Genomic DNA, 19,367 nt, shown 5'->3' with positions numbered 1-19,367 from the left:
TTGGCAACTGAATATCCCCGGGTTTCGTTGTTTTAGGTGTGATAGAGTCGGAGGGGCAAGAGGAGGTGGGGTTGCATTGCTTGTCAGGGAAAATATTACAGCGGTGCCTAGGAAGGATAGATTAGAGGGCACATCCACGGAGGCTATTTGGGTGGAACTGAGGAGTAGGAAAGGAGAGGTTACACTTGTAGGGGTGTATTATAGACCACCCGGAGGGGACCGAGACCTAGAGGAGCAAATCTGTAGGGAGATAGTAGATATTTGTGATAAGCACAGGGTTGTAATTATGGGAGATTTTAATTTTCCACATATAGATTGGGAAACACATTCTGTGAAAGGAATGGATGGGTTAGAGTTTGTGAAATGTGTGCAAGATAGTTTTTTACAACAATATGTAGAGGTGCCGACCAGAGAAGGAGCAGTGTTAGATCTACTGTTGGCAAATGGGATGGGTCAAATGACGGAGGTTAGTGTTGGCGAGCACTTCGGGTCCAGTGATCATAATGCCATCAGCTTCAATGTCATTATGGAAAGAGAGAAATCAGGGCCAAGGATTGAGGTTTTTGATTGGGGAAAAGCTAGATTTGAGGAGATGCGAAAGGACTTGCAGGGTGTGCATTGGGACAATTTGTTTTATGGGCAGGATGTAGTAGAGAGATGGAAGTCTTTTAAAGATCAGATTTTGAGAGTGCAAAAGCTTTATGTTCCTGTTAGGTTAAAAGGAGGGGCAAAAGGTTTGAGAGAGCCGTGGTTTTCAAGGAATATTGGAAACTTGGTTCGAAGAAAAAGGGGGGCGTACATTAGATATAAGAAGCATGGAGTTAAGGAGATGTTTGAAAGATACATTGAATGTAAGAGGAATCTTAAGAGAGGAATTAGGAAAGCTAAAAGAAGGTACGAGAAAACTATGGCAAGCAGGGTGAAAACTAATCCAAAAGAGTTCTACAAATATGTTAATGGTAAGAGGAAAGCTAGAGACAAAATTGGTCCCTTAGAAAATCAGAGTGGAAAACTGTGTGTGGAACCTAGAGAAATGGGGGAGATATTGAACAGTTTCTTTTCTTCGGTATTCACTAAGGAGAAGGATATTGGGAGATGTGGGATAAAAAAAGCAAATTGGGTAAATATGGGGAATATAGAGATTACAAAAGGTGTAGTTTTAAGGCTTTTGAAGAATATAAAGGTGGATAAGTCTCCGGGACCAGACGGGATCTTCCCCAGGACATTGAGAGAAGTGAAGGAGGAAATAGCAGAGGCTCTGGCGGTAATTTTTCAAATGTCATTAGATATGGGGATAGTACCGGAGGATTGGCGCATTGCGCATGTGGTTCCGTTATTTAAAAAGGGTTCAAGGAGGAAGCCTGGCAACTATCGGCCTGTAAGTTTGACGTCTGTGGTAGGTAAATTAATGGAGAAAATTCTTAGAGATAGTACTTATAAACATCTGGATAGACAGGGTCTGATCAGGAGCACTCAACATGGATTTGTGGGAGGAAGGTCATGTTTGACCAATCTGATTGAATTTTTTGAAGAGGTGACTAGGAATGTGGATGAGGGTAGCACAGTGGATGTTGTCTATATGGACTTCAGTAAGGCCTTCGATAAGGTACACATGGAAGGTTAGTTAGGAAGGTGCAGTCTTTAGGTATAAATTTTGAGATAGTCAAATGGATTGAACATTGGCTGAAAGGGAGAGGCCGGAGAGTGGTAGTGGATAATTGTCTGTCAGGTTGGAGGCCGGTGACCAGTGGTGTGCCTCAAGGATCTGTATTGGGCCCATTGTTGTTCGTTATATACATTAATGATCTAGATGATGGGGTGGTGAATTGGATTAGTAAATATGCAGACGATACTAAGATAGGTGGAATAGTGGATAATGAAGAAGGTTTTCAAGGATTGCAGAGGGATGGAAGGAGTCACGTGATGGAGTAGTGGCCGGACGGTGAACTCCAGCCCTCTCCAGAAAAGTCGGGAAAAACAAGAGAAAACACAAAGGCACAGAAATAAAAGTTACAGAAAAGTGAGTATAAAGGTGGAAAGAAGATGGCGACAAAAAAAGAAAAATCGAAAGCAACGGTAAGAAGAGAGGAAGAGAAGACAAAGGAGGAAAAAGGTGAAGGCCTTACCTGTCCGAAGAGGCCCGCTGCGGAGAGAGAATCCCGCTCCCTCAGGTCGGTAAATAATGGACTACAAAAATGACTCGCAGAGCCGAGTAAAAGTGCGCAACCGCGCATGCGCGATACTTCGCGCGTGCGCGATGCGAATGAAAAAAAACACACCGACGGGAGGGGGGACCAGCTGGGGAGTCGATCTCCACAGCCGGCAACGACAGCTGCAGAACACCTGCAGCAAGAAGAGACCACAGAAGACAATAGAAACAAGAAAGAAGAGGAGGAAAGGGCAACAAAGAAACAACAGATGGTCAACCCAGAGGAAGAAGAAGAGGAAGAGTATGGTGAAATAGAAGAAGAAAAGAAAGGCAAGGTAAAGGATATACTTGCTCTTATTAAAGGATACATGGAGTCATTTAAAGAATGGCAAACACAGGAATTTAAGGATTTAAGAAAAAGAATAAACAACACAGAAGAGAAAATAAATAAAATGGAGATGACCTTAACGGAAATGGGAAAAAAAATGGACAAGATGGAAGAGCGGGCAGTAGCAGCAGAAATGGAGGTAGAAGACTTAAAAAAGAAATTGGAGAAATCTAATAAAAAAACTAAAGAGACACAAGAACTACTAGCTCAAAAAATAGATACAATGGAAAACCATAACAGAAGAAATAACATAAAGATAGTGGGCCTACACTGTAAATGTGTGGAAAAGAAAAAGTGTATATCATGGCTATTGTGATTTATGGTGTGAAAAATAAAAAAGTTAAAAAAAAACTTTAAAAAAAAAAAAAATTATATTTAACCCCCGGTGAAGAAAGTTTAATATGTCACTTAATATTTTTGTTTTAGATGTCATATGGAAGTAGGAACTTTCTTACATTTGGTTGGAAATGTGAGACGGTTTAACAGTTTTTGGATAATATTAAAGAATTTTAGGAAGTTATATTTAAATTCAAAATTCCATTTAACACAATAATATTTTATTGGATAATATTAATCCATAAATCTTCGTCCGCGAAGCCAAGCCAAAGAAAAGAAGGAAGTTAAGCAATTTTCAAATTGCAAGGAAATGCCTTGCAGTTACCTGGAAGAATGATATTGAATTGAATATTCAACGTTGGCATGCAGAGATGAGGTCATGTATTCCATTAGAGAAGATAACATATAATCTGAAAATAATTATCTTTTTGTTAAAGTTTGGAGCTCGTACATGGATTGAATGTGTTTAAATTGTTAAAATATTTCACATGAAGGGATAGGGTTTTCCCAAACCACGACTGATACCTGAATGTATTGGTTTAGTTGATGTTCTCTATTATTGTTTCCATTTTTCTTTATTTATGTATCATTTAATAGTGGGTTGGGTGGGTTTGGATGGATAGCCATGGGTGTGTGGTTCTTGTGGGATAAAATAAATATTGTATTGTTTATTGAATGTAACATTTATTATTGAATATAAATAATGTTTTCAGAATATGCAAAAAAAAAAAAAAAAGATAGTGGGCCTTAAGGAAGATGAAGAAGGCAAGAATATGAGGGAGTTTATAAAAGAGTGGATCCCTAAGACCCTAGGATGTCCAGAACTACAGCAAGAAATGGAAATAGAAAGGGCACATAGAGTATTGGCCTCTAAACCACAACCACAACAAAAACCAAGATCTATTGTAGTAAAATTCCTAAGATATACTACAAGAGAAAAGGTACTGGAGAAGACAATGGAAAAAGTAAGAGAGGGCAACAAACCACTGGAGTATAAAGGGCAAAAAATCTTCATTTATCCAGATATAAGTTTTGAACTCCTAAAGAAGAGAAAAGAGTTCAATACAGCAAAGGCGATTTTATGGAAGAAAGGGTATAAATTTATACTAAAGCATCCAGCGGTATTGAAAATATTTATTCCAGGACAACAAAACAGACTATTCTCGGATCCAGAAGAAGCACGAAAATTTGCAGAACAATTACAAAAATAGACTGAGGGAGGAAGACAGGTAATGAGAGTTAAAATGATCACGATTGATATGTATGTGGGTAAAGACAAAAATAGACTGAGGGATGAAGACGGATAATGAGAGTAAAAATGATCACGATTGATATGTATGCGAGTAAAGAGGTATAAGAGTGAATAGAGACAATGAGCATACATGAATGTATCTGTACTTAGAGGAAAATATAGATAGTATAGACAAGAATTAATAAGGGAAGGTAATGGAATAGAGAGAATAAGGAGGGAATTAAAAGAGTGACCTTTGTGACATATGAAAAGTGAAATCTTTTCTGGGGGAGGCGGGGTGGGGGGAAATAGCGGTCACTGCAAAATCAGTTGACGCTTGCGAGTGGATTCGCAAATCCAAATGGAGAGGGGAGATGTGGTTGTCCGACAAGGGATAAAGGACAACTCAGGAGGTGAAGGGGAGATTGGGGATAAATAAGATAGAAATAGGAGAATAAGGAAAATGTTGGATGTTGTAGGAATGTTGTCTTATAAAGAGTTGAAAATAAGGAAACAGAAATGGAAAAGGAGGAAAGGTAATGATGGAAAAACGGAAAGAGAAGATAAACAAAATATAAAAGAGCTACGCTGAACTATATGTCTTTAAATATTAATGGAATACATAACCAAATTAAAAGGAAGAAACTACCAAATTTAAATGAATAAATGTATTCCATTAGAAAAAATAACATATTGGTTAAGAAATAATATTGAAATATTCGAACAAGTATAGGAGCCTTACATTAAATACAATAGCGAAAACCTACCGGGGACAAACATTACCTAAGTTGATGGAAGGAGAAGGAAAGAAAAGAATGGACTCAGTAGAATTTCTGGTGTAATTTTGTTGAATGACAACATTGTCTGACTGGCTTAATGCAACCTAGATTGTATACCTAAAATGGATGAGAGGGGGGGTGGGGGGGTGGTTTGGGAGGAAAGGGGGGGGGAGAAAAAGTCACTGTATATGTGTGAAAAAGAAATAGTGTATATCATGGCTAATGTGATTTATGGTGTGAAAAATAAAAAAAATTAAAAAAAAAAAAGGATTGCAGAGGGATTTGGGCTGCTTAGAAAAGTGGGCTGAAAAATGGCAGATGGAATTTAATGCTGATAAGTGTGAGGTGCTTCATTTTGGTAAGAAGAATCAGAATAGGACATATGTGGTAAATGGGAGAGCATTGAGAAATACAGAAGAGCAGAAAGATTTAGGAGTGACGGTACATCGTTCCCTGAAGGTAGAAACTCACGTGAATAGGGTGGTGAAGAAGGCTTTTAGTATGCTGGCCTTTATCAATCATTGCATGGAGGTGATGTTGAGATTGTATAAGACGTTGGTGCGGCCTAATTTGGAGTTCTGTGTGCAGTTCTGGTCGCCTAATTATAGGAAGGATATAAACAGAGTGGATAGAGTGCAGAGAAGGTTTACCAGAATGTTGCCTGGGTTTAAGTATCTGGAGTATGGGGAGAGATTGGACAGATTGGGTCTTTATTCTTTGGAGCGTAGAAGGTTGAGAGGGGATTTGATAGAAGTATTTAAGATTATGAAAGGGATAGACAGAATGGATGTGGATAGACTATTTCCGTTAAGAGGAGGAAAGTTTAAAACAAGAGGACATGAGTTAAGAATTAAGGGGCAGAGGTTTAGAGGTAACATGAGGGGGAACTTCTTTACTCAGAGAGTGGCAGCTGTGTGGAATGATCTTCCGGGAGAAATAGTGGCGGCGGAGTCAATTGTATTATTTAAGAAAAGGTTGGACAGGTATATGGATGAGAAGAAGATGGAGGGTTATGGGCATTGTGCAGGGAGGTGGGATTAGAAAGGGGTGTTTGGTTCGGTGCGGACTAGAAGGGCCTAATGGCCTGTTTCCGTGCTGTAATTGTTATGTTATGTAGAATACAGAACGTATTTCCAGAGGTTTGTTGAGTTAGACAGCTTGGATGCGGTTAGAGGCAAGAGGCACACAAGGAATGGTGGGATAAGCAGTTAATTGAATAAAGAAGGCTTTCATGGAGGTGACAAACTAGCATGTGCTGTGTTGATTATTCTGTGCAACTGCTTGTTTCGGGAGCATCAGTGGACACGAGGGATAGTATTCCGCTGTACAGCACGTGAAATCCTCACCAATAAAAGGAGAGCTTTACAATGTCTGTTTCACAATTAATTATTACCCCTGGAAAGGGCATTTCATCTATTTGAAAGTTGCTAATTAAATATAAAAGATTACTCAAGCAGTAAAAATGACCAATGTATTTGCGATGTGAATTGCAGATTCAAAACAGCATTGTGGCATCTCTTGGCTGCTCGAGGAAGTAAGAATGGTTTTAGTTTAATATCTCTTCTGAAAGGTGGCCCAGAGCTGCCCTGGACTGTAGACTTTTTTCCACAGTGACAGGGATTTGGCTCTATGGCCATCTGAGGACAGTTGTCTTTTGGAGTGCCAGCCAAGAGGGAAGTCGGAGAGAGTGGGGACCAGTTGACAAAAACTTGAATTAATACTGCGGTCTGTTTGTTCCATGGCCTTTGTTTTGCGTTTTACAGGAACAGACCACATTTATATGCGTGTGCATTGCTGAGTTTCTCTCCTTGTATGAAACGGAGCGACTAATTCAGGAGTTGGCAAAGTGCAAAATCGACACCCACAACATTATTGTAAACCAGCTGGTGTTTCCAGACCCCGGGGAGAAACCCTGTCGGATGTGTGAGGCGCGGCACAAAATCCAGTCAAAATACCTGGACCAGGTATGCTGCCGTTGGCAGGAAGTTTCTTATGGGTAATTAGTCACACATTTCCTTTGAGTGGTTCAAATTCTTTGTAAGGTTATAGATTTTATCATGTGGCCAATAGTTAGGTTATTGTAGACCTTTCACCCAATATGAAAAATTAAAATATTTTATTAGATTGAACCCAATTCTGTAAAGGGCACACCCCAACCTTCTGGTTGTATCCCCTTGTTCTGGATTTTGTCAGTGAAAATTCTCTTGGAAGGGATTTGTCTTTGGCAACCAGTGGGAGCATGCACACATGCATGCAGAGCTCAGCTCTCTCACTCATGGTTCTGTCCTCTTCATCGACGCGGAATTGTGCAAAAGAGGGGAGTACAACTGTACTCGTGCCTGTTACAGTGTCAAAACCTTCCCTACCAACTACTTTCAAAATAATCTGGCAGTCCCTCAGGCTTGAGGATGACTGATTTGTTCCACAGTTCAAAGGTGATTGGTGAATCCATTACAGGATCTGCTGCCTGAGAGTGGGTGGGTGGGATGCTTGGATTGTTCTATGTTTCGTGTATTGTTTGAACTCTGCCTTTGTACAGAGAGATTCATGTTGTTTCTGTGCCTTCTTGGACCCTCCTCGACCTACTAGTTGGGATGTTACTTCTTTCCAAGGAGTCTTAAAGAGTTTTGAGGCATGCATGTAATTTTTTTGAATATTTTATTTAGAATTAACACATAAAATCAATAGAAACTATATCACATTGTTACAAATGATTGATTGAATACATGTTGCTTTATAAAGAGAGAAAAAAGGTACAAAGTAAAAACCCATCTAAAAGCCCCCCCTCTATCCCCCACTAAAACTACACTAAACTACTAAAATGCTATATGAATATAGATATATATTAAATTGGATTGCTTTAGGAAACTCAAAGATCCCGAAAACATTTCACAAAAGAACATAATTTATTAAGGGAAGACTTCACTAGTCCGGAGGATTCAAATGAATTATTTATAAATTCAAAATTCAAACTAATGTTCGTGCATATTGGCTCCAGATCTGTAAAACTACAGAATATTTACCTCTCAAATTATATGTAATTTTTTCTAAGGAGATACAACTTTGAATCTCTGTTTGCCATCTTCCTAATGTTAAAGAAACATCTGACTTCCAAGTAACAGCAATACATTTTCTTGCTATCACCCGAGCTAATTTAACAAATTTCAATTGAAAATCTGATAAATGTAATTTAGGAGTTATAGTTTAAAAATTCCCCATCAAAATAACTCAGGATTCAACGAAAAACAACACCTGTAACCTGTTGCAAAAAGTTGCTAACAGAAATCCAAAAAGGTTTAACTTTTGAACAAGACCGTGTAGAATGAAGAAAAGTTCCGACATCTTCAGCACATTGAAAACATTGATTGGATGTATCAATTTCCATCTATTCAATGATGTAAAAAAATAATACTGAAGTAATCTATATATTAATTTAATTGTATTAGACATAGCATTTTTACATAGATTTTGCCAAATTTGTTGATCTATTGGTATATTTAAATCACGTTCCCCATCTTTGCTTTGGCCTAAATAAACCTAATTTGGGTGTTTTCTCTTGTAGTTTCACATATGCTAATAAATTTTTTTATAATTAACAATCAAAAGTCTACCAACTGACTCAATAACTGATTCCAATTAAAAAAAACCTTTTTATTAATCAAAATAGCTGCTACTCCTCTTGCTTTTGAATTAAATGAAGACGCTGTAACTTGCCCAACCCAACCTCTTTTCAGTTTTTGATGTTTCTTCTCAGTCAAATGTGTTTCTTGCAAAAAAAGCAACATCAACCAATTTTTTCTCTTAATCGTATTATTAAGCCAGTTAACATTAATAGTAGTGAAATTTAAATTAGCCATCATTGCAATTCATTTCAAAAACTACCTTACCATACATGATGAAACTCCTTTCCATGGCAAAAAAGACTAAATAATCTACTCAAAAGAAAAAACGTATAAAAAAACAATACTGTACTACAGTATTACCCCCCCCCTCAATTATATGGGAGTGGGAGTGACCCATGCCACAAAGAGGTCAACGACTTTGGAAGAATCAGTAATTAACTGCCCCCCCCCCCCGAACAGAACAAAAAATAATAACTGACAAGTTATTTCAAGAATGATATGCTTCTTCCAGATCTGTATTAATTTGATCATTGTCGATATCAATCAACTGGTGAGATTTCTTCTCTCGCCCTCCATTCTTCTCCTTCTGAACTGGTGCAGGCTGTTGAGAAAAGCTTCTTGACTTTTCATCTGTTTATTATCTGGTAGAGAATTAGCAAATCTGTAGCTTCAGTGTCATCACTAAAGAACTGAGATTGAAAGTCTCCATGAAAGACTAGCAGGATACCGAAAAGCAAATTTGTATCCTTTCTTCCACAAAACAGCTTGGACAGAATTAAATTCTTTATGTTGTTTAATAACAGCTTGGCTCAAATCAACATGAAAGAAAACTCTGTTATTCTTCACCACCAAGCAGCCTTGATTACTTCTCGCATTTTGAACTTCAACTCTTAAGATCAATTCTCTATCTTGATAGCATAGACATCTATTCAGGATAGAACGTGGAGCTTGACCTGGAAGAGGTTTCCTTCTTATCGCTCTATGATCTCCATCCAATTCCAGACTGTTCGGAAAGTATTCTTTCCCCAAAACTTCAGGAATCCACTTCTGGAAAAACTGAACTGGGTCTGGTCCTTCAAAATCTTCTGGAAGACCAACAATTTTAACATTATTCCTTCAACTTTGATTCTCCAACGCATAAATTTTCTTCAATAAATAATTTCTCTGTAATTCCCAACCAGTAAATGAATCCTCCATCTGACCCATCTTTTCTTTACATTGTTCCACATCATCCTTAGTCATGAAAATCTTCCTCAATCTTCTTAAATTTATCTTGTACCTTATTCACCATTTTCACACACTTTTCCACATCCAACTTAATAGATGATATCTCCCCCTTCATATCAGTAAGTTGGACCTTCATTCATGAAAAACCTTGACCCACCTGAGTTGCCAAAATTTATATCTGTTTAGATATATCAACTTGGTGGATCTGAATAATGAGGGTCAGATTTAAACTTTGTTGAAACCTGTTTAGATATGGACCTACCCTAGTATATAACATTCTCTTCCTCCTCCATACCTGGATAGATTTCTTCTTCTTCCAGTCCCCCTCCAATGTCACCTTCTTCCTCCTCCATCGATGCAGATAGCATTTCAGCCAACTGTGATTTCGGATTCCCCCACCCCCGCCGCCCGTCAGCCCAGCATTGCTGGCCTGAGAGAAGTTGGGCCCCCCGCGATATAACGCACGTGTGAGGTTTCACGCATGCGCAGTTGCTCCTCATAATCTGGAGGAGGACAACATCTTCTGCAACACTACGTGAAGTTGGTGCCGGTTCAAAGGTTGGCCCAAGTTCTTCCGTACTTGATAACTGTTTAGAAGTCATTTTTTTAAACTGCTTGTACTTTTTCCCCCCCCCCCCTCATAGTTGTTTACAGAATATATCAACAATATATTCAATATTTTCTAAAGAGTTACAAAAACTTTAAAAATTGGGTTTTTAATAGTTCTGCCGGGGGAGGTTTTTTTCCACATCTCCCGACACCATCAACCCCTCCCCATATCTAATTCTCAATTGATCAAATGATATCAATCTACCACTCATAACAATCCCCTATTTTACAAATTCCTTTACTATGCTGTCTTTGGCTTGGCTTCGCGGACGAAGATTTATGGAGGGGGTAAAAGTCCACGTCAGCTGCAGGCTTGTTTGTGGCTGACAAGTCCGATGCGGGACAGGCAGACACGGTTGCAGGGGAAAATTGGTTGGTTGGGGTTGGGTGTTGGGTTTTTCCTCCTTTGCCTTTTGTCAGTGAGGTGGGATCTGCGGTCTTCTTCAAAGGAGGTTGCTGCCCGCCAAACTGTGAGGCGCCAAGAGGCACGGTTTGAGGCGATATCAGCCCACTGGCGGTGGTCAATGTGGCAGGCACCAAGAGATTTCTTTAGGCAGTCCTTCTACCTTTTCTTTGGTGCACCTCTGTCACGGTGGCCAGTGGAGAGCTCGCCATATAACACGATCTTGGGAAGGCGATGGTCCTCCATTCTGGAGACGTGACCCACCCAGCGCAGCTGGATCTTCAGCAGAGTGGACTCGATACTGTCGACCTCTGCCATCTCGAGTACTTCGACGTTAGGGATGAAAGCGCTCCAATGAATGTTGAGGATGGAGCGGAGACAACGCTGGTGGAAGCGTTCTAGGAGCCGTAGGTGATGCCGGTAGAGGACCCATGATTCGGAGCTGAACAGGAGTGTGAACTGAACATAAGATTAGTTTATTTGTGGATGATGTGTTGGTATATTTAACTCAGCCACAACTATCGTTACCTAGACTTTATAAGCGGATGATAGATTATGGAAAAGTTTCTGGTTATCAAATAAATTGGAATAAAAGTAGTTGTGGAATTAGTGCAAGGTGATAATATTCACAATGTCAGAGATATTCAATTGAAATGGTCTAACACTGGGATTAAGTATTTAGGAATATGTACAGATAATAATTTGAAAAATTAATATAAATTATATAAAAGTAAATGAGGATTTGAAAAGATGGATAAATTTACCTATAACTTCAATTGGAAGAGTTAATTTTATTAAAATGAATATCTTTCCAAGACTTCAATAGAAGCATAGAAACATAGGTGCAGGAGTAGGCCATTTGGCCATTCAATGTGATCATGGATGATCAGTACCTGGTTCCTGCCTTCTCCCCATACCCCTTGATCCCTTGAGCCACAAGGGCCAAATCTAACCTATTCTTAAATATTGACAAGGAACCGGTCTTAACTACTTTCTGTGGCAAAGAATTCCACAGATCCACCACCCTCTGAGAGAAGAAATTTTTCCTCATCTCAGACTTTGCCAATTTCTATACTATAAAATTTTTTTCAGAATTAAATAAACAAATTAGAAAATTTATTTGTAAAGGTAAGATGGCGAGAATATCGATAGAAAAGTTAACATGGAAATATGAACAAGGTGGATTACAACTTCCTAATTTTAAGAATTATTATAAAGCGCACAGTTAAGGTTTCTTGTCTCCACATTTGGAAGTATTAAACCATCTTGGGTGGAAATTTAATAAAATTGGAGAAGATATAGTTGAATTTATTTACAAATGGGAATCAAGGTTAATGACTGTTGACAGAGGTGCTCCTTTAATGAAACATTTGATTAATATTTGGAATAAGATTCAATTACCAAAAATTCTGTCATCAAAAATACCATTAGTTAATCCTCTCATAACTTTTTTTGTGTTCTTGAAAATCAAATGTTCTTCACTTGATGAGATCATCCTTCAGATCTACAACCTGAGCAGTTCAACCAAATGGTTCCTGGTATTTAAGGTGTGGAATTCTGTTTCAAAAGTCAATTTGTTCTTGTGATTGTTCAATTTGTTTTTTTTGCCATTATACTTGAATGAACAAAACCGACCTGGGGGTTTGAATCTAGTTAGCAAGGAAACCAAATGATCATCTTATATACTCATGTAAAAGTTGACCCCCTATTGTGGGCCAAAAAATGTGCAAGTTTCTCATCTCTGGTCCCGACCACCCACAGGCCGGATCTCCTGCTGCCTTTGAAACAGATTTCCCATTCGGTCCCAGCTGCTCCTGCCAACATTTATTTAATGCAGTCCTGACCTCCCCCACACAGAGAGAGTGAGTAAATTAAGTTCTTGGGAGTCACTATCTCGGAAGATCTTTCCTGGACCCAACACACTGATGGCATCGTGAAGAAAGCATGTTAATGCCTCAACTTCCTCAGAAGTTTGCAGAGATTTGGTATGACACCAGAAACCCTGGTTAATTTCTAAAGATGTGTGGTGGAAAGTGTGCTGACCAGCTGCCTCCAGGTCTGATATGGGGACACCCATCAAAAGGTACTGGACACAGCCCAGGTCATCACACGCAAAACCCTCCTCACTATTTCTTCCCAATCCTTTGTGTTTTTACTTCAATCACGGTGTCTACAGACTTTTACTCTAAAAGTTTATGTTACGTGGCAGGGTTTGTGCTTTGATGCACAGACTTTTCTTACTTTAATTCCTTGTGTTTTTGATTTTATTTGTTTGGAGATCATTTGACTTCTGCTACTGATAGCCTCTCAAAAGTAATATGCATGTAATAGTTGACCCCATAAATTTAACATGAGAATTGGTCCAGAAAATGTAACTTTTATACGAGTATATATGGTGCTTTGTTTTATTCCATGAAGCAACTTGCAGTGGCTCCCTTCCATTGGGGGATAGTTCACTGCACTCCGTTTATTAAGAAACTATTTTATCTTTGCAGATGGAGGACTTGTATGAAGATTTTCACATTGTGAAGCTCCCGTTGTTACCTCATGAAGTCAGGGGCACTGACAAAGTCAACACTTTCTCCAAGCTCTTGCTTGAGCCGTACATACCACCCAGTAAATGAATAGACTGCCTCCATTCCATTTCAATTCTGACACAAGAGAATCTAGGATTTGTAATTTATTAACACTATGTTTGTAGGAACCAGCATAGGGAAGGGGTGTGTGGATGTTATTTATTTTCTTGAGCCAGAAGTGGGTTTTGTTCTGTTGGTGTAGTTTTGGGATAATACTTACTGCACAGGGTATAGAAGGTGTTAAAGTTGGTTTGTGGAGCAAACCTAAATCTTTGCTCTTGCAAACTTTACAGACAATTGCTTACCAGCTTTGACCAGCCTTCCTCCCCAGAAATGTTTACCCATCCCCTCTGAAATTAACCATTGACCTGAGACTGAACCCACTGCTGGCCTGTCCCAACTGGAGCTCCACTTCAGTGTGAGATCAATTTTCCCTTCTCGTGTAATAATCGTCAAAAGGAAGTGCAAAGTTCACAACTAAAGAGGCAGTTCTACTGTGATGCAACAGCATAATGTGTATGCTAAGAGATAACATTACTTGTCCAGTCCATTAAACACTTTAACACTAGCAGCATTCTCCATATTACTTTATTAGGTGTCAACACAAGTTAGAGGTAAAGATGTGAATGGGAAACTTTTGCCAAGGACTCTCGTTTGGGTCTAATTTAACAACTTCTCCCATTACATCACTTATTCTGGTTACACATTCTCCAAGTATGTTGGGTTGCAACAGAAATCTGTTGGTGTCAAGTGTTATAGGACCCTCTTTTGTTTGGCACACCCAGTGTTTAATTAATCATTCTTGAGGCCCCGCTGTTGTGAATGCTGCCTGTGCTTTATGGAATTTTTTTTCCTGATTTATTAAAATTTTTATTCAAGAAATGTTAAAGAATAACTAACCAGAATATTTATATTACTGCATTGGATTTGTGTTCAGGTGTGCGTGGCCTGTATCTGTCAAATCTGGAGTCCGATCAGTCCATGAATTTGGAAGGGGCAATTGGGCAAAACTTGTGTTGGATCCCATCAGTCCATGAATTTGGAAGGGGCAATTGGGCAAAACTTGTGTTGGATCCCATCAGTCCATGAATTTGAAAGGGGCAATTGGGCAAAACTTGTGTTGGATCCCATCAGTCCATGAATTTGAAAGGGGCAATTGGGCAAAACTTGTGTTGGATCCCATCAGTCCATGAATTTGGAAGGGGCAATTGCGCAAAACTTGTGTTGGATCCCATCAGTCCATGAATTTGAAAGGGGCAATTGGGCAAAACTTGTGTTGGATCCCATCAGTCCATGAATTTGGAAGGGGCAATTGGGCAAAACTTGTGTTGGATCCCATCAGTCCATGAATTTGGAAGGGGCAATTGGGCAAAACTTGTGTTGGATCCCATCAGTCCATGAATTTGAAAGGGGCAATTGGGCAAAACTTGTGTTGGATCCCATTGTCACAACACTCCCTGCAGAGTCTTAACTGGTTTAAAATAATGAACCATTTCAGACCAAGAAGATGGTATGCTTGATCCCATGGTTTTGCTGGAACAGTTGGATCTCTGGTTGAATAGTTCTTAGGAAATGCATGCAGAATGGACATGAAAAATTAGCTGCCATTCTTAAATGAACCTCATCTACCTTGGAAAATGGATATAGATGTGAACAACTTAGGGCTCAAATATTAACCATCAAGATTTAGTCTGACATGGGAGAAATGTGCACATGAATAAGGTGTTAGAATGTGCTGAATGGCTAACGAATGTCATCAACAGGTGGAAGGCAGGCTCGTAATAAGAGATTCAGTTCAGCAAGCTAAAAGATCTCTCCACAAGTGCGTCTGATGGAGAAGCAGACTTTATATTCAGTGGGCAGGAATCTGGCTCACGACTCCTCTGAGAAGTAGCTGCCTTGTGCTTGCCTTGTGAAATTCTTTAGAATATGCAGTGCCTCTGACAAGGCATTTTCATTTATAAGAGTTTCCGTCCTCTACAAACTTTGAAATCATTTCTGTCTGTTACATCGCTGCTGCATCCAGGTACTGTTTGCCATTTTCATGTCATGCATGCTGTGTAAAAAGATCAGAACAGGAATGAGTGCCATTCCCGTTCCCATATTTTACCTCCTAGACCCCTTGTAAATTTCATAGAATGGCTGCAGTCTGAAGTGAGCTGCACACATTCGTGAACAACAGGCATGTATTGATGATGCGCATTGCAAGTCCCACCTCTCTAATGACTGCACTTCTGGTATGTTGTCTAAACTCGCGTAAGGAAACAGAGATTGTATGATCGACCAATGCTGAGATGTCGGACATTCTTTAGACCGGTAAAATCACGCAAACTATCTTTTAAAAAAAAAAAAAATTGTTTCCAGATTTTTATTTTGAATGGGTCAAAATAAATTTGCTGCCAATTATCTTTTCTGTCACTTGTGCAAATGTTAATGATTTCAGTTGTGTTCACTGTGTTTACTTGTTCAAGAAAGTAGCTCAATAACACAGTTACTGACTGCCCTTGTACGCTACTTGGGATCTACTTTCACTAATCCATTGAGGCAACTTTAAGGGGACTATCTTCACAGAGTGGTGTGAGTATGAACAAGCTGAAGTAAATGTGAGCTCATTTATCAAATTTAAGATAGATTTGGACAGGTACATGGTGATAGGCTCTATCAACAACTCCAAGGCCATAGAGTGAGGAATGGTAGCTATCCATTGGCAGTCACATATTCGTACCACCACACATGAATGGGAGGGATATGGACTGGGTGAACATCAGTGGGACTAGGCAGAATGATAGTTTGGTACAGACAAGAAGGACCAAAGGGCTTTTTTTTCCTGTGCTGTAATGTTCTATGGTTAACCATATAACAATTATAGCACAGAAAGAGGCCAGTTTGGTCTCCGTCCATGCCGAAAACCTTCTCCCATTGACCCGCACCCGGCCCATAATCTTTCACGCCTCTCTTGTCCATATACCTATTGAACTTTTCCTTAAATATTTAAATCGCACCTGCATTTGGCTGAAAGCTCATTCCCCACTCCCACCACCTTCTGAGTGAAGAAATTCCCCCTTCAATCTCAATCCATGTCCTCTTGTTTGAATCTCCCCAACTCTCAATGAAAAAAGCCTATCCACATTTACTCCTATCGACCCCCACCCCCTCAGAATTTTAAATACCTCTCTCAAATCAGCCCTCAATCTTCTATGCTCCAGTCTGTTTAACCTTTCCCTATAACTCAAACCCTGAAACTCGGGCAACATTCTTGTAAATTTTCTCCACACTCTCTATTTTGTTGATATCCTTCCTGTTATTTGGTGACCAAAACTGCACACGATGTTCCAAATTTGGCTTCACCAATGCCTTGTACAACTTCAACATGACATCCCAACTTCTGTACTCAATACTCTGAATTATGAAGCCAATGTGCCAAAAGCTTTCTTCACCACCCTATCTACACGTGACTCCACCTTCAGGTAATTACATACCAGAATTCCTAAATCCCCTTGTTCCACTGCACTCATCACTTGTCCACCATTTAACGTGTATAACCTTTGCTGATCAGTCCTACCAAAATGTAGCACCTCACATTTATCAGTATTAAGCTCCATCTGCCGTCTTTCAGTCCACTCTTCTAACTGTCCTATATCCCACTGCGAGCTTTGATAACCTTCACTGTCCACAACCCCATCAATCTTTGTATCATCTGCATACTTACTAATTCAATTTACCATCCTAATATATATGACAAACAGCAGTGGACCCAGGACTGATCCTTGAGGCACTCCACTGGCCTCCAATTTGACAAACAATTTTCTACCACTACTCTCTGGCATCTCCCATCCAACCATTGCATCCATTTCACTGCTTCAACGAATGCTTGAACCTTCCTAACTAACCTCTCCAGGCGGAACTTTGTCAAAGGCTTTACTACAACATTCACAGCCTTCCCCTTGTCAACCTTAGTAACCTCCTCGAAAACTTCTATAAGATTAAACGTGATAAAGTTAAATGTGATCTCCCACATACAAAACCATGTTGACTACTCAAATCAGTCCCTGTCTATCCAAATAATTGTATATTTCATCTCTGATCACTCTCCATTAATTTACCAACTACCAATGTCAGACTCACAGGCTTATAATTAACCAGTTTACCTTTAGAGCCTTTTTTAAATAGCAGAACAACATGAGCTACCCTCCAATCCTCCCCGTGGCTAATGACATTTTAAATATTTCTGTCAGAGTCCCAACTATTTCTACACTAACCTCCCTCAGGGTTCTGGGGAACATCTTGTCAGGTCCTGGTGATTTATTCTCTAAATTAGCCGGTACTACCTCCTCATTACCTGACTCAATATTCCTTTCCTTAGTGAAAACTGAAGAAAAAGAAATCATTTAAAATTTCCCCCATCTCTTCTGATTTCTATGAACAGGGTTGAGAAGTTGGAGAAAAGGAGTGCTGAAGCTGGTTTAAAATCTAGCAGTATCGTCCTGTTAGAGGTGTTCAGTTATAGTCATCAAAATCTAGCTTTGCCAGGTCAGCAGTGGACTGTTGCTACAGGCCCAGCAAGGGAACCTTCCATTAATGAGTTAATTTTCCTGCAGGCAAGCTATTGACAAGTTATGGGGGGGGGGGGGGGGGGGGGGCTGAACTAGTGAGGATTCAGCTTGGTGGTGACTGTTAAATAGCCTGCTCTTGTTCACCAATTATAGGTGATTTCTTAAATAAAATGTGCCATGGAATAAAGGCATCTCAGAATTGCCCATAGAATGGGCATTTTGCATTTCCAAAGTAAATACTTCGTATCATTTTCTCACTGTTGGTGAGGTTTTATCAAATCGGCTTCAAAATTCAACTGTTATGAGGAGTCACGTGATGGAGTAGTGGCTGGACGATGAATTCCAGCCCTCTCCAGAAAAGTCAGAAAAAAACAAAGGAAAACACAAAGGCACAAAAATAAAAATTAAAGTGAGTATAAAGGTGGAAGGAAGATGGCGACGAAAAAAGAAAAATCAAAACCAACGGTAAGAAGAGAGGAAGAGAAGACAACGGAAGAAGGAGAAGGCCTTACCTGTTCGAAGAGGCCCGCGGTGGAGAGAGAAACCTGCTCCCTCAGGTCGGTAGAAAGTGGACTACAAAAATGGCTCGCTGAGCCGAGTAAAAGTGCGCAACCGCGCATGCAAAAAAACACACCGACGGGAGGGGTGACCACCTGGAGAGTCGATCTTCACAGCTGGCAATGACAGCTGCAGAACACCTGCAGCAAGAGGTGAATATAGAAGACAACGAAAACAAGAAAAAAGAGAAGAAAAGGACAACAAAGAAACAACAGATGGCCAACCCAGAGGAAGAAGAAGAGGAAGAGTACAGTCAAATAGAAGAAAGGAAAGGCAAGACAAAGGATATACTTTCTCTTATTAAAGAAAACATGGAGTCATTTAAAGAATGGCAAGCGCAAGAATTTAATGATTTAAGAAGAAGAATAAACAATACAGAAGAGAAAATGAATAAAATAGATATGACCTTATCAGAAATGGGGAAAAAAATGGACAAGGCGGAAGAACGAGAAGCAGCAGTAGAAATGGAGGGAGAAGACTTAAAAAAGAAATTAGAGGAATCTAATAAAAAAGTTAGAGACACTAGAACTGTTAGCTCAGAAAATAGATATAATGGAAAATTATAACAGAAGAAATAACATAAAGATAGTGGGCCTTAAGGAAGATGAAGAAGGCAAGAATATGAGAGAGTTTATAAAAGATTGGATCCCTAGGATGTCCAGAACTACAGCAAGAAATGGAAATAGAAAGGGCACATAGAGCATTGGCCTTTAAACCACAACCACAACAAAAGCCAAGATCTATTTTAGTAAAATTCCTAAGATATACTACAAGAGAAAAGGTACTGGAGAAAACAATGGAAAAAGTAAGAGAGGGCAACAAGCCACTGGAGTACAAAGGGCAAAAAATCTTCATTTATCCAGATATAAGTTTTGAACTCCTGAAGAAGAGAAAGGAGTTCAATACAGCAAAGGCGATTTTATGGAAGAAAGGGT

At 39.5% G+C, this 19,367-nt stretch overlaps 1 protein-coding gene across 1 annotated transcript in view; it reads left to right on the top strand.

Annotated features, from left to right (window-relative positions):
* get3 (guided entry of tail-anchored proteins factor 3, ATPase) overlaps positions 1–15,727 on the top strand; it is a 32,183-nt gene extending 16,456 nt beyond the window's left edge. The window contains exons 6-7 of the mRNA XM_069927163.1: positions 6,647–6,847; positions 13,241–15,727. Of these exons, the coding sequence (XP_069783264.1) occupies positions 6,647–6,847; positions 13,241–13,369 (330 nt within the window). The 3' untranslated portion in view covers positions 13,370–15,727. The remainder of the gene's footprint in view (positions 1–6,646; positions 6,848–13,240) is intronic.
* Positions 15,728–19,367: the final 3,640 nt, after the last annotated feature.

Source organism: Narcine bancroftii, chromosome 3, assembly GCF_036971445.1.
Source record: "Narcine bancroftii isolate sNarBan1 chromosome 3, sNarBan1.hap1, whole genome shotgun sequence".
In the NCBI taxonomy this organism is placed as follows: Eukaryota; Metazoa; Chordata; class Chondrichthyes; order Torpediniformes; family Narcinidae; genus Narcine; species Narcine bancroftii.
Note: the sequence above shows the minus strand (reverse complement) of the source record. Positions and strands in the feature narration are given on the sequence as shown.